The sequence below is a fragment of the Macaca fascicularis genome, chromosome 10, assembly GCF_037993035.2.
Source record: "Macaca fascicularis isolate 582-1 chromosome 10, T2T-MFA8v1.1".
NCBI classification, from domain to species: domain Eukaryota; kingdom Metazoa; phylum Chordata; class Mammalia; order Primates; family Cercopithecidae; genus Macaca; species Macaca fascicularis.
This window is the reverse complement of record NC_088384.1, coordinates 112,031,793-112,047,595: the sequence shown is the minus strand read 5'-3', so window position 1 is coordinate 112,047,595 and position 15,803 is coordinate 112,031,793. Positions and strand designations below refer to the sequence as shown.

The 15,803-nt window shown below is 43.2% G+C and overlaps 1 protein-coding gene across 1 annotated transcript; it reads left to right on the top strand.

Moving 5' to 3' along the window:
- Positions 1-901: 901 nt before the first annotated feature.
- Positions 902-8,921, top strand: CBLN4 (cerebellin 4 precursor). The gene is made up of 3 exons (XM_005569388.5): positions 902-2,541; positions 5,568-5,684; positions 7,609-8,921. The coding sequence occupies exons 1-3, from the start codon at positions 2,251-2,253 to the stop codon at positions 7,804-7,806; spliced, it is 606 nt and encodes a 201-aa protein (XP_005569445.1). The 5' UTR covers positions 902-2,250; the 3' UTR covers positions 7,807-8,921.
- The last annotated feature ends 6,882 nt before the right edge of the window (positions 8,922-15,803 follow it).

Sequence of the window (15,803 nt, the reverse complement as noted above, 5' to 3'; positions counted from 1 at the left end):
CCCACTGGAGCAGAATCTGAAGGCCCGTGTGGCACCAAGTATTAACACTTCAGTTGAGAGATTATAGGGAGGTGAGGGTCAGGGTATTCCTCGTAGTGTCTTCAGTTTTAACAGTTGGAGCTAGTGCTTATACCTCAATGCCAGGCCCTTCTGAAGGAAGGCAAAAAGGCTGGAGACGAGGTTCACCTTATGTTGTGGAGGGCTGGAATGCCACGCTCATGAGAACATCCTTCACTCAGGAAGGAATGGGAGTCGTCCATCCCAAGGACCTCCCTCAACAAACATCCCATCCATTCATAACTAGCCAATGCAATTTTAGGAGCTCCGAATGCCTGGAGGGGATACTGTTTTGATTAAAGACACCATACGGTGTCTGCCCTCTGGCAGCTGGAAGTCTAGAAGAAATTGAAGAAGGGGCGCCATGACCCCAAAGCATCACAGAAGTGGAAAGCTGGCGGGGTAGGGTAGGGAGGACCTTAGTTAACGCCGCGCAGCCCTCTCAGAGAGGGTTAGTGACTGGGCCAAGTTCACGCAGCCGGGTCCGGACAGAGACAAACCTTCCCCGTGGTAGCTGCGGAAGGGGAAGGGAACTCTTGCAAATCAGAGGCCAAGATGGCAGTGGAGTGGCACAGGGGGCGGGAGGCGCATGCAAAGGGGAGAAAAACGCTGTATTCTTAGGAGTGGGTTTGGCTTTATTTTATTATTTTTTTAATTGTTGTTGGCACGGTTTCGGAGGACTTATTCTTGCTGAGTTAACTCCCTCTCTCACTCTTTTTTTGGCCATGCCTGGGGAGGATTCGCGGTGTTGGGGGAAGGCGCGCCCCTGCGGCTTCTGAGGCTCATCTTCCCGGAGCGGAAGGAAGGAATCAGGCACCTCCTCCCAGCCGCCCCCACCGACTCTAGTCCGCCCCGAGGCTTCCCTGAGCTCGCCAGGCCCCAGGGCTGTGTGGGGCGGGCTCCCGGCCAGGCGCGGTCGGGACGCCCGCCGTTCCCCAGGTTTGGGGCAGCGCGCAGCGCGGATCCGCGGCGGCTCATCCATCTTCGCGACCCTGCCTGGCAGCGCCGCGCTCCGCTCGGAGGGCACTCGGCGGCAGAGTCCCGCGATAGGGAGGGGCGAGGGGACCCGCCGCCCCCTCCGCGGATCCAGATCGAGCAGGAGAGAGCGGGCGCCGAGCTGGTGCCCTCGCAGGGTCGTGGGCTCCTCTCTGGGCACACACCCTTTACGCCACGCGCTCTCAGGGGCTGAGTGGCCTCGAACCTTGCCAATCAGCAGTGCTGGGCACCCCGCTTGCTCTGGGGTGCGTTAAACGTCAGGAGAGAGCTGCTCAGATGGGGTCACCAGACACCTTCTCCCCCTTTTCCCGGAGCCCGCGGGTTGCACGATAAGCCAACCCCAGCCGGACGCTGCGCTCCTATAAATAGAGCGCGTGTGCCCGCTTCGCGCTCTCCGAGCTGCGCGCGAGGAACGAGAAAGTTGTGCGCAGGGACTCGGGGCGGGAGGCCAGGCAGGAGAGGACCCCGCCGGACCAGCCGCCCTGCACGCTGCGCCCGGCGCCCTGGACCTGATCCTGTGAATCTGCGCTTTCTGTGCGAGAGACTTGGCTAGCCGCTGCCTCCCTCCCTACCTCTGGGTGACACCAGGTTTGGGGGAATTTTTGACCAAGCGAAAGTGGGAGTCGCTGGCGTCCTGGCCATGAACACAGCCTCGCGTTCTTCTCAGCCTGGGAAACACCTTCTGCCTCTGTAACTCGTCCCTGCCGCAAGCCAGACAGGACTGGCACCCGCGCCGCTGGGCAACCGCCACCCTTGTGGCTTCTCTTTGAGTCCTCTCTTTTTGTTCCTGCTCCGTGGTTTACCTGGTGGTGCTTGAGTTTGGGGTGAGAATTTATTATTATTTTTTTGCTTTGAGGTGTGAATGTGAGGGTTTGATGACTTTTAGATGTCTAGGAACAAGATCGGGTGCAGGGGCCCCAGGCAGGGCTGATTCTTGGGTGGAGGAGGGTAGGGTAAGGGGTTCTGCATGAGCTCCTTAAAGGACAAAGGTAACAGAGCCAGCGACAGAGCTCCAGGGGAGACTTTGACTTCAAGCCACAGAATTGGTGGAAGTGTGCGCGCCGCCGCAGGCGCCGTCGCTCCTGCAGCGCTGTCGACCTAGCCGCTAGCGTCTTCCCGAGCACCGGGATCCCGGGGTAGGAGGCTACGCGGGCGAGCACCAGCGCCAGCCGGCTGCGGCTGCCCACACGGCTCACCATGGGCTCCCGGCGCCGGGCGCTGTCCGCGGTGCCGGCCGTGCTGCTGGTCCTCACGCTGCCGGGGCTGCCCGTCTGGGCACAGAACGACACGGAGCCCATCGTGCTGGAAGGCAAGTGTCTGGTGGTGTGCGACTCGAACCCGGCCACGGACTCCAAAGGCTCCTCTTCCTCCCCGCTGGGGATATCGGTCCGGGCGGCCAACTCCAAGGTCGCCTTCTCAGCGGTGCGGAGCACCAACCACGAGCCATCCGAGATGAGCAACAAGACGCGCATCATTTACTTCGATCAGGTCAGACCCGGGGGGACGCGAGCACCTAGGGGGCGGGCGGTCTCCAGGCACCTCAGCCCGAGGCTGCCTGCCCAGGCTAAGCTGGAGCGATTGGGAAGTGGGGAATCATATAAAGCACTCGCCTTCCCAAATATGCCTGGGTCTGAAACTTGTACTGTCTCTCTTCCTACCCCTCTCACCAGCCCCGGCTCCTATTCCTTCCGGGCCCCTAAAAGAGGCTGCTCCGACCCGAGGGGAGAGGCTTGGGAGCCCAGAGCCGGGCAGCGAGAGCTCAGGGCAAGTTGCGAGCAACAGGTCGGCGGGAGCCGAAGGGCACCTGGTCCCTGGACGTCGTGATCTCTTGACTAGATCTTGGTCCCCTGGCTCAGACTCCTCTACGGGTGCCGCTGAGGCTGCTCCCTGGGTACCTTTGCGGGACAGGATAAATGTTTGATTTGTTTCTCCCAGGTAGAGAAGCTTCTCTCCAAAGAGAGCCCCGGGCTTCCACACTCTGCAGAGATCGGGCTGGTGGCCGCGGAGGCCGGGAGGGCAGGGCTGGGGGTCAGGTCTCGCTTGCAGGTTCCACTGTTCGCGTGCCAGGCGCCGCTGCCACTGCCGCTGCCTCGGAGTAGGCAGCAAGCCCTTCTCTGGTACTTAGAGAAAAGTTGCGGAGGAGGGAAGGAAAAGGAATTTGGCAACTGTGTTGAGCTCCCGTAGGAAAGCCCTTGGGAGCCGGTTCTCGCTTCCTGGGCTCCTGTCCTTTCAGAGAATTGCAAATAACTGGGGAAAGACGGACTTTGAGGTTGATGAGAGTAGGGGAAGAACTGACGGAAGCTGTAGCTGCTGTTTAGCGACCTGGTGCTCCGTGTTTGGCATGATGAAAAACCCCAGGATATCAGCTTACATTTAGCAAGGGGTCTTAAGGAAAAAAACTGTCCTGGGAGTTTTAACTTCAGCCCCAACAGTATCTAGAGTCTTTTTAAATTCCAAATTCACAGTTCGCAATTGTATGCAAAGCTACAATGTGCAGGGGGCACAGGTTAAGTGGTGCTGCAGGATGTGCCAGGGAAAGCACGAGGTGACATCTGTGTTCCTTGCTTAATTTTTCCTAACTAATGCACTCTCCAGCTGGCCAAAGACAGAGAATGCCTCTCTAGGGACTTAGTATTTGATAGCCATATTTTTTAAAGAATTAAGTAGCCCCATTTGGGGTTTCGGCACAGTATTTTCTATCTTGATGGAAATAAAGTCTAGCACCACCTCTAGTTTGTATTTCAACGCTTTAATTAAATGTTGGAATACTATGGGCATTGCACTATCCTCTATACAGGGTGTTCTTTTCAATGACCTTTCCATCAGTTAGAAGAGGAAAAGGGTTTGTTCTTCTGTTCAGCGAGCCCTGCATCTTAGAGACAAGAAGACACATTTAGTTATAAATCTTGATGTACCTGGATGCTGCAATTACAAATATAGAGTCAACATCCAGTTTTACAGGTAGCCAACACTCATTAGCTATTTTTCATTATTGCTAGTGAATTATGCTACTTGTATCTGAATCAGGAAGTTACCACTAAGCACCTCAAATTATTTTAATTGTGCTTGAAAAAAATTTCCTTGCAAAGCCTCTGTTGGGGATTATTGCACAGCTGGTGACTTGTTGAAAGACCATCTATCATCAGGTCACAAAAAAATCTGATGCTTAGTTGGAAGAAGGCAAAATCTCAGAATGAAATTACACACGTACATGTATTTTAAGTTAGGTGTTGACGCTGATACATCTGCTTGACTGTCGCTACATTCTGGTATGTTGCCCAGAGGTAATAGGACATTTTTAGGGAATTATGCAAGAGGCTTGCAAGTGTGTTAATATTGGCAAGAATGCAGTGTTTGAAGGAGATAGTAGCAGATTGCCATTGATATATGAGAAGTATATCTTTTTAGGGACATCTTATTATTTCCGAATGCCACTTACAGGCGTATTTCTTGGAGAGAAATGGAAGAAACCCTAGTTATTTTAACAACCATCCTCTATTCCAATCCCTCTTTCTCATAGAAAGAGATTTACCCATGTGACATTGCGAATTTAGCTTAAGAGATCACTTATTAAAATTTAGAGTTAATTTTATAACCAATAGAACTAGGCTGAATATTTTGGAACACAAAATGCATTGTTGCTTTCTTGGGAAACAGTTTCTATTTTCACTTTTGAACCTTGAACTTCAAATAAAGAGCAGATGATTGAGAGGAGGTTAATGGACAGCCCTGGCAGGAACAGGGAAAGCCACCTATTTCATAGTTTATCCTTCTCTATGCTCTCCTCTTTGGCAGCCCCCAAGGGCTGACTCATTGCCACATTGTTGTAATTAAGGCCTAGCTTGCATAGGAATGAAAAAAAAATGGCCACAGATCTTAGGAGAGGGGCAGCTCAGAGAAGGGCCAGGCATTCAGATCACTTTTTGTACCAGCTATTCAGTGTCAAGGATTATGGCACATGGTGGAGGGGTACCCATGCCTCTGAGGTGTGTCCAGGGATGCTGCGGAGAGCTCACAGATGCTGATTGGCTGGCTTGGAAACGTCACCTCTGGACATTGCAAAGGCTTGTAGAAGGTGGGAATGTAAACACATGGCAGATGCCTTTTATCCATTTCTCAAGGTAAAGCTAATATTTATAAGCCCTCAAATGTTAGCTCGATGTTTCCAGAGCCATTGGGCCTTGCTGGAAATTGAGACATGAATACAAAGCAGTTACTTTATTTATTCTTATATCATTTAAAAGACAGAAGAACCTTCCAATATTCAAGTCAATTTTCCAAATCAGTTAAGAGGAAAGAAATAGAACTAGATGTTTTATTTTCTATGATTTCTTAAGCTAGTTGCTGAGAATGAATGAATGAACAAAAGAAAAAAAGGAAAGAAAGAGGAAGGAAGGAATGAAGGAAGGAGGGAAAGAAGGAAGAGGAGAGGAAGAGAGTGAGAGGAAGAAAATTCATTTTAGTCACAGAAGAAAATATAATAACTTATTGTTATTTATTATTCTTATTTGTAGATCCTGGTGAATGTGGGTAATTTTTTCACGTTGGAGTCTGTCTTTGTAGCACCAAGAAAAGGAATTTACAGTTTCAGTTTTCACGTGATTAAAGTCTACCAGAGCCAAACTATCCAGGTGTGTGTTCTGACCCCTTCCATCCATACTCCCAACCAACTGTGCTTATCTTTAGTGGGTTATGTATTTAAGTATTTATCCAAAGTTGTCTTTCCACAATAGACATAAACAGCCATCTTTATCATTTATTTTAAAACCTTAATTTCTAATTTTTTTGTAACATCCATTAAGATGTGACAAAAAGCATATAGAAAAATAAACAATTGAAGTTATTACCTTAATAACAATCAAACATTTTTTAAAAATCCATGGTTTAGTAAAAATTCAGTGACACAAATCTCTTTGTAAGATCATGCTTTCATTTAATGCATGTACAAAAATTATTTGAATTTGTAAGAAAAAAAAACTTGTAAGACGAATAGAGCTTTTCAAGTACATACTAAATAAATAAAACATTTGCTATTTTTTAAAATTATGAGATACAGCTAATGAGTAAGAATAAGTCTATGAAGGAGCAACTATTCAAAATACTTTTTTAAGAAAGGGTGTTCTGTGCATATGCTTGAGTTTATCCTCAGTTACTCTGATGCTAGTGAATTCTTATCAATTGCAGTTCCACAGTTAAAAATATATTTTGTATTCTGCTTTCTAAGACAATGGGCTTGACCTTACACTCAAAAGCAACAGTGGAGCTAGTTCCAACAATATTCCAATATGCTAATACCAAATGACACAAATACATGTGTATGGAATTCTAGGATAACCTTTTATCTTATGCTCAGTATTTACATTATACATTATGTCAATGTGAATGATAGATTACTCACTTATCTATTAATACTTTTACATGTCCTAGTAAATGGATGAATGGATCAGCCTCAGATTTAAGTTATTCCATATGACTTCTAACCTAAAAAAAATCTAGAAAATAAACTTTCTTCCATGGAAAAGCTTTTCCCAACCTCCAGTATTTAGAAATGTATGCAATGCTTGACACAGTGTAATCAAAATTGTAGAATAGAAAATAGTTAATACAGTTTTGAGTTGATTCTAATTATCACTAAAATCTCTAGTGATAGTGGTGATTATTATTTTTTATTTTTTGGTTTTCCTCTGAGATAGGGTCTCATTATTTCACCCAGGCTGGAATGCAGTGGCACAACCATTGTTCACTGCAACCTCAAACCCCTGAGTTCAAGCGATCCTCCTGCCTCAGCCTTTTGAGAAGCTAGGACTACAGGTGCATGTGACCAACCAGGCTAATTTCTAAATTTGTTGTTTTGTTTGTTTTAGAGATGGGGTCCTGCTATGTTGCCCAGACTGGTCTTGAACTCCTAGCTTCAAGTGATCCTCCTGCCTTGGTCTCCCAAAGTGTTGTAATTACAAGCATGAGTCACTATGCCTGGCCTGATGATTATTTTTAATGCTTGTTTCCTATCAGGGAAAACAGAAAAAGAAATCAACACACACAGACACACGTATACACACACTTCATTATTTCAAATGATTTTCAGTAGTATGCATGTTACAGCTGCACAAAAACTTGCAAGGATGTTGGTAGGATTGGGTTGTATCTGGGTTTCTTAGGTCAGTGGGCACAAGGACTCTTTTACAAATGTACTGGGAAGCCACAAGCCTGCTTTATTTCCAAAAGATTTTTGTTGGGTGGAAGAGGTAAGTAAAGCAGTAAGCTTAATTTATGTGCTGAAGGGAAGCTAGTTTTCACTAGGTTGCTCTCCATAGATGTTATTCTTTTGTAGGAATTTAAGGAAATTCCAATGAGAAAAAAAAAAAGATTTTAAATCAGTTCAGCAGACATGCAAAGTATGGCCCCCACAATAGGCTAATTTGAAAGGAAGGGAATATATTTCCTGAACATCAGGTATTTTACTGGGACTGTCATCTTAGACATTATTTCTTCTCCCCAGTAGATGTTTTGACTTTAAAGATAACTTTTCAATTATTGTTATTTTTCTTCTTCTAGGTTAACTTGATGTTAAATGGAAAACCAGTAATATCTGCCTTTGCGGGGGACAAAGATGTTACTCGTGAAGCTGCCACTAATGGTGTCCTACTCTACTTAGATAAAGAGGATAAGGTTTACCTAAAACTGGAGAAAGGTAATTTGGTTGGAGGCTGGCAGTACTCCACATTTTCTGGCTTTCTGGTGTTCCCCCTATAGGATTCAATTTCTCCGTGGTGTTTATCCAGGTAAGGGATGACCCACTCCTGAGTTACTGGAAGATCATTTTTTCATCATTGGATTGATGTCTTTTATTGGTTTCTCATGGGTGGATATGGATTCTAAGGATTCTGGGCCTGTCTGAACCAATACAAAATTTCACAGATTATTTGTGTGTGTCTGTTTCAGTATATTTGGATTGGGACTCTAAGCAGATAATACCTATGCTTAAATGTAACAGTCAAAAGCTGTCTGCAAGATTTATTCTGAATTTCATTTCCCGGGATTACTGAATTCGTTACAGATGTGGAATTTTATTTGTTTAGTTTTAAAAGACTGGCAACTGGGTCTAAGCATTAGAAAACTCTAAAGTTCTGACTTCAATCAACGGTTAGTGTGATACTGCCAAAGAACTGTATACTGTGTATTGATTATATTTGTTTTTATTCCTTTGGAATTAGTTTGTTTGGTTCTTGTAAAAAACTGGGAATTTTTTTTTCAGTAACTGGCATTATGTGTTCTCTTAAAATAAGGTAATGAATGGCTTGCCCACAAATTTACCTTGACAATGATATCATCAACATGACTTATCTCAAAAAAAAAAGAATGCTTCATAGTTGTATTTTAATTGTATATGTGAAAGAGTCATATTTTCCAAATTATATTTTCTAAGAGGAAGAATAGATCATAAATCTGACAAGGAAAAAGTTGCTTACCCGAAATCTAAGTGCTCAATCCCCGAGCCTCGGCAAAACAGCTCCCCTCCGAGGGAAATCTTATACTTTATTGCTCAACTTTAATTAAAATGATTGATAATAACCACTTTATTAAAAACCTAAGGTTTTTTTTTCCTTAGACATGACCACTTTATTAACTGGTGGTGGGATGCTGTTGTTTCTAATTATATCTATTTTTCAAACCTTCTGTTGTATTTGGAGTATCATCTGGTTTTGCCTTAACTCTTTAAATTGTATATATTTATCTGTTTAGCTAATATTAAATTCAAATATCCCATATCTAAATTTAGTGCAATATCTTATTTTGTCTTTTGTATAGGTCATATGAATTCATAAAATTATTTATGTCTGTTATAGAATAAAGATTAATATATGTTAGTTGAATTGTTTTTTTTCTTTCTGTTTTGGAAGTATGTATTCTACATGATTTATTTCCTCTTACTTTGTCTCTTCCTAACCCTTTTTTCCTTCTTTGCTCCTTTTTTCTTTCTTACTTCCTTCTTGCCTTCCTTTCATCCTTTCATCCTCTCATTTCTTTTTTCCTGAAGTTTAAGAAGAAAAGCTTTCTGAATTTTCAGGTAATGTCCTCTGAGCTGATATGGGAAATCTTTACTGTGTTTAATTTGTTCAAATGTAGGAATTGCAAGCTTGCCAAAAGAGAATCAATGAACTTAGTAAACTCTTCTTTCAGAAGGGATGATTGTTAAAAAGTTAAAAAAGATTCCCTAAAATATCAGGAGGATGCTCAAGGTATGAATGAGTAGTGATGAGTTTAAAGACCAATATTTTCATACTGAAGATTTGAGGAAAAGTTCTGCCCTTTTTTCAACACTAAAAGACAAACAGAGATCACAGGCCTCTTCTTAGGAGGAATTATTATTACACCTGCCTTGTTTGGAGATTTGGCTCAATTTCCTGGTCTTTAGTCCATTAAAACAATTTTGGGGCGTGGGGCAGGAGGCTTTCGTACTTAGTGGCAACAAGCAAGGTGTTACAGGGAGACACATGCAGGCATGTCTTCCGGTATAATGGTGTTAATTGCCAAGTCAAAATATTCATTCATCACCAGGAAGACTCCTCTTTCTCTGAAAAAAATTCTCTGCAGATGCTGGCAATGGATCCTCAATGTTTTGCTTGGCAAGTTGTCTTCTGCTGGCTTCCTGTCAAAAACCTTTCCTCCTGTGTGATTTTATAATGTAAAAAAAAAAAAAAAAAAGTATTGTGCAGAGAAACTAAATAAAAGGGGCATTTTCTAAATGTGAGTGGAATTCTCTTTAAATGGACCTGCTCTGATGTAGACTTCCACCGGGTTCTCTGTGTGCAGAATTTGTATGTATGCATTGCAACAGGTGAATCCTGCTTGAATAAATACAGTTGGCCCTCCATATCCGCAGGTTCTGCATCTGAGATTCAACCAACTGAATATCAAAAATATTTGGGAAAAAAAAATAAAAACAATGTAACGGTAAAAATAGTACAAATAAAAACCAACATAGTATAACAACTATTTACACAGCAGTACATTGTATTAGGCATTATAAGTAATCTAGAGATGATTTAAAGTATAATTTACATAGATTATGTGCACATAATACTATGCCATTTTCTATAAGGGATTTGAGCATCTGCAGATTTTGGTGACCTCGGGGGGTTCTGGAACTAATTCCCCGCAGGTACCAAAGGATGGCTATAGACTATCAGTCATTGTTTTGGCAAAATGGCCCCAAAGTATTTAAATTACCAATAGAAACCTATGATGAGAGAGAGAAAGTTCGGTGATTATCAAAACAGATCAATCCAGAAATGTTTTTTATAAACATGATTGTGGCCGTCCTTTGGGGTTTGCCCCTTTTTAATTGATTTTTTTCTGAACATAAAAGAAAATTGGCAAAGGGCTTGTCTCTACTTCCTAAGGTTTAGTGTACATATTTTTAAACACAAAATCCATTTGAAACTTTCAAGAGAACTCCGTTTGAAAAGGCACTGGGGCCGTGGCTATAAAATGTGGAACGAAACCTGCCTTAGCGTGTCCCAGGTGGAGAGATGAAGTGAGAATGAGATCCTGAGATACACACTCTAAGCTGGTTCTAGAAAGTGAGAGCCACCACTGAACATAGTGGCTGGAAAAGATAAGACTGAGGGAGAGAATAAAAGCTACAAGGACCGCGCGCGGTGGCTCACGCCTATAATCCCAGCACTTTGGGAGGCCGAGGCGGGCGGGTCACGAGGTCAGGAGATCGAGATCACGGTGAAACCCCGTCTCTACTAAAGACACAAAAAATTAGCCGGGCGAGGTGGCGGGCGCCTGTAGTCCTGGCTACTTGGGAAGCTGAGGCAGGAGAATGGCGTGAACCCGGGAGGCGGAGCTTGCAGTGAGCGGAGATCTCACCACTGCGCTCCAGCCTGGGCGACAGAGCGAGACTCCATCTTAAAAAAAAAAAAAAGCTACAAGGCACAGAAGGATTTGGCCAGGATGCATGGATTTTGGACAGACATAGGATGGAATCCTACAATATTTATTTGCCAGCTCTGTGACCTTGGGCAGGTTCCTTCATCTCTCTCAGCTTTAGTTACTTCATTTGCAAACAGCAGGTAGGTGGTTGTTACCATGAAATAAGACCTGTGAAGGGCACACAGTAGGAGCTCAACTAAGGGCCTACTGTGATTACTAAAATTTAGAGGTCTAATACGGGCCAAGAAGGAAACAGACCTGCAGGAAGGCATTAAGATTGGCGTGAGGAAGGGAAGAAAACTAAATTTGAGTAGGATACATTAAAGAGAAGGAGGCAGTGGTGTCAGAAGTAGTTCCAGAAATGGAGCCAGATGCTCCCTGCGTATTCTATGACTCGGAAATGTTTTCAGAAATTGCTGGGTCCACAAAAATGCTAATTGAACACAGTATTTGCATTGGCCCTATCTGCTTTTGTCAATGCCAGCACCATCCCTTCCTTAGATGGTCCCTACCTCCTTTGACTCTTCCTTCATCTATTGATCAACAAATGCAAGCAATTGTCTGTAGCAAGCAGTTTCTTCCTGACAGAAACTCATGAAAACAAAACTGAAGGAAATAAAGAGCTTGTACATAGGATATCACTGATTCTAATAGCTTTCCAGACGTTTTCTGCGATCCCAGATTCTATGAGACCCTGATTGTCTAATTAGATTTGTGTTTTAGTTTTTTCCTTTTTTTTTTTTTGACTTAAGGTTGTTTCCCCTTCCTTTCTGGATAGTTGAATAGCTGCATGTTTTCATTTTGCTTCTTTACTTATTATTATTATTATTATTATTTTTTTGAGGCAGGTTCTTTCTGTGTTGCCTAGGCTGGAGTGAATATGGCTCACTGCAGCCTTGACCTCCTGGGCTCAAGAGATCCTCTTGCCTCAGCCTCACAAGTAGCTGGGACCACAGGGGCACACCACTACACCCAGCTAATTTTTTTTTTTTTTTTAAGATCAGGGTTTTGGTATGTTGTCCAGGCCAGCCTTGAAGTCCTGGGCTCAAGTGATCCTCCCATGTTGGCCTCCCAAAGTGCTGGGATTATATGCATATTTTCTTTTAGCCTCTGCTTTTTAGCAAGTTACTATTTGAATCTTGATAGAAACATCTTAGCTAACGTCAGTTAAATTATGCTTATTCATGTGTCATGCACTTTGCAAGGTAGAGTTTACGGAAGTGGCGACATCTCTCTTTTCCAGGTCTCCCTAAATATCAAAAAAAAGCTTGAATCTTCACAAGGAGCAACAGACGTTCAAATGTATGGTTTCACCTCCCCGTCTGATGGAAGACACTAGGCTTTATCAATTCATCTTTACTATTTAAGCCACCTGTCCTTTGGGTATAGCAAGGTCCCCAAATTGGTTGATCTAATGACATGAGAAGTAATGAAAATAGAGAAGGGTGAAAGCATGAAATAGCTGCTCACATTCAGAGTTGTGGCACTAACAACATTGAACTTTTGTCCTAAATGGTTTCCTTTGGTAGAGAGGAGGCTGAGATTTAAGAAGCTGGCTTCTCAATAGGTTACTCTCTCTTCTAATATAGACCTGCCTTTAACAGGGATTTCAAATATCTGAGAATCAAAATGTGCCTTTTTTTTTTTTTTTTGCCACCTCTGACCTTTCTGATAGAAAACAATTTCTTTGTGAATTTTACCCTGAAGTTCTATGTCAGCTTCTTAAATGAATATGCTTAAGAATCATCTGAGAATCTTGATAAAATGCAGACGCCAATGCAGTAAGCCTAGGGTGGAACCTGACAGCCTGCATTTCTTTCTTTCTTTTTTTTAATTTATTTATTATTATTATACTTTAAGTTGTAGGGTACATGTGCATAACGTGCAGGTTTGTTACATATGTATACTTGTGCCATGTTGGTGTGCTGCACCCATCAACTCGTCATTTACATCAGGTATTTCTAACGAGTTCTCAGGTGCTGCTGTGCCGCTGACCTGGGTCACACACGTTCAGTAGCAAGGACTTCCATCCCTGTTCCTTAAACCTTGTTACTCAAAGTGTAATCTGTGGAAGGTATCGTCCACATCACCTGGGGGCCTGTTAGAAACACCAGGTAGAGTGTAGACTCACTGAGACCTACTGAGTTGGAATCTGCATTTAACAGGATCCTCTGCTCTCCCTATGATTCTTAGGCATTGTGAAGTTCAGAAAGTTCTGACTTTAAGTAAAACTCGAAGATGACCACCTGCCTCAGAATCACCCATGCTGGGCTTCAGGTAGGCAGCTGCTGCTAAGCAAAGTCTCCAGGTGATTCTTATAACCAAAATCTAAGCAGATGCATGTTGTTTTCTTTGCGGTGACCCAGGAATACAAGTGCTTCTATTTTCTCTCCTATTTTAAACTCACCCAGCCAAAGGCAATTAGCTGGAGGCTTTAATGCTGGTAAGCATGAGACTTTTTGTTGCTGTTGTTCTGTGATGAGAAAAGGCTCTAGGGAATCTTGCTAGTGTGTGCAGAGGACAGACTGCAGGAAGACGCTAACTACACAAAAGATTTGGGAAACCCTCACATGGAAACACAGGTAAGTCACTCACAGAAAGTGACCATCTTGTGAAGAAAGAAAATCCTTAGTGACATTCCTCATTTTGTCAGCATTTGTTCTGAAGTAAAGATTCAGGCATATTTTGCTTTTCTTTGTAATTGAAATGCCCCTCCTTCAGGGACTGCAATACCTTTATCTTAGTACACTTGGCATTTGGCTTCAGAAGACATTGCTCAGTTGACAAAAGGGTGTGTGAGTGTGTATGTGTGAGAGAGAGGGAGAGAATATATTTAGAAGGATTGATGACACCAGCAATTTCTCGGCAGCCAGTCTGTATGTTTAAAATTCATCCAAGGGCAGAAGCCTTTCTTGATATTTTTTAGGACAATTGGTGATAATTTACAATAAGAAAATACATTGTCATAGGTACTGAACTAAGACGGTTTTTATTTCCGATGAGGTTACCTTTAGAACATTAACTTTGACTTTCTGACTTTCCAAGAACTGGGAGTTTTGAGGAAACCCTAGTGGACACTGGTCTGGTTATTCTCAGGGAGGTTGAGGGACTCCTGACAATAAACGCTTTATGCTCATAGTTCGGAGTAAGGGAAGCAAGTTTTATGTCTCTCTCTTTTCTCTTTCTGCCGTTTTTCTATTTTTATCATGTTTCAGCTTTGATGTCAAGATGTAATCAATAAGTAGAGGAAAATGTAGGGAAATTAATGCAGATTGGGTGACGTTTTTCACAATCCTTAAAAAATATTTAGGACAAGTGGAAAAAAATGGCTTAAAATGATCTGTCCACCCAGTGGAATCATTTTATGGTTTTCTTTCATAGCATTCCAGGGAGAGGGAAAATGAAAAAGCAAGAAGTGGCTGGGCGCGGTGGCTCACGCCCGTAATCCCAGCACTTTGGGAGACCGAGGCGGGTGGATCACCTGAGTTCGGGAGTTTGAGACCAGCCTGGACAACATGGAGAAACCCCGTCTCTAGTAAAAATACAGAATTAGCTGGGCATGGTGGCACATGCCCGTAATCCCAGCTACTTGGGAGGCTGAGGCAGGAGAATTACTTGAACCCAGGAGGCAGAGGTTGCCATGAGCCGAGATGGTGCCATTGCACTCTAGCCTGGGCAACAAGAGTGAAACTCTGTCTCAAGAAAAAAAGAAGCAAGAAGCAGATATAGAACCCCCTTTGGGGTGGGAATATAGTGTGGGGTGTGCACCCAATGGGGCTAAATGTGGTTAACTTGGAAACAGACTGTGGTGTATGTGAAGATGGCCATCCAATAACAAGGCTGTATTGTCCTGGTCACAGTGTCACCACACAGGAAAGAGGATTGCTTACCATTGGCCAAGCAATCTAAGAAATGTGTCTTCAGATCAGAAAAATCTTTAGGCCCTTAGTCATACAAAAAACTCTTCTTATATTCTGTAGTCCACTGTTTTGACTGGACAGTTACCCTGTTTAATCAATAATGAGGGCCAGTCTGAATGATTCAGCTCTCAGGATGGAGTCGGGGGACTTTGATTATTTTCTGTATTTCCACAGATGGATCCACCTTCCTTTTTCTGTGTCATGCGAGGCTATTTTCTTCTACATTCCTTTGCCTTAGCTATTCAAATTACATAAACAGTCACGAGTGATTCTTTTAAAACAGCTTTTACTTTGAGTGTTAGCATTTTTAACACCACAGTGAAAAACTCATGATTTTTTCCTCCAATGTAAAAAAAAATGGAGTAAATACTAACATAAGAAGCATTTAATCAGAAAAGTCACGTACAAAGATACAAAAGAAATTCCACAAAATACTCTCAGAAAAATAGTAATGATAAAACTTCACTGATATCTGACATGAAAATTCAATGGAAAGGAGTGAAATTGATTCTGGTTCTGTGTGATTTTTTTCCCTTCATTCTCTGAGTGTTAAGGTCAGTTCTCTGCAGGTAAAAGGATGCTGTAGCACAAGCAAAGATTTCAGCTGTTCTTCATTAGGGTGACTTTATGAACCACGGGTGGCATCAGAAAGTGTATTAGATTCTGCCTTTCCATTTTGTGGCTAGCCTGATTGGAAGGAAAAATGCTGCTGAAATAGTCTGGTAACTTCTCTCCGGGGAGAGGAACGCCCCACATTGTTTTAACTCGAGGAAGCTGTTTCTGAGCTTGGAACGAGGCCACATCTAGCGCTCTCTGCCTGAGGAGAGATCCTCAGAATGGAAGCCTCTAGAGGCTTCAAGATTTAGGAGCAACATTAGAAGCACCTGG

Bases quoted from the DNA above. Each gene is read 5' to 3' on its own strand.
- CBLN4 (XM_005569388.5), top strand. From the start codon at position 2,251: ATGGGCTCCCGGCGCCGGGCGCTGTCCGCGGTGCCGGCCGTGCTGCTG. The intron at 2,542-5,567 runs GTCAGACCCGGG...TCTTATTTGTAG, and splicing joins GCATCATTTACTTCGATCAG to ATCCTGGTGAATGTGGGTAA. The intron at 5,685-7,608 runs GTGTGTGTTCTG...TTCTTCTTCTAG, and splicing joins ACCAGAGCCAAACTATCCAG to GTTAACTTGATGTTAAATGG.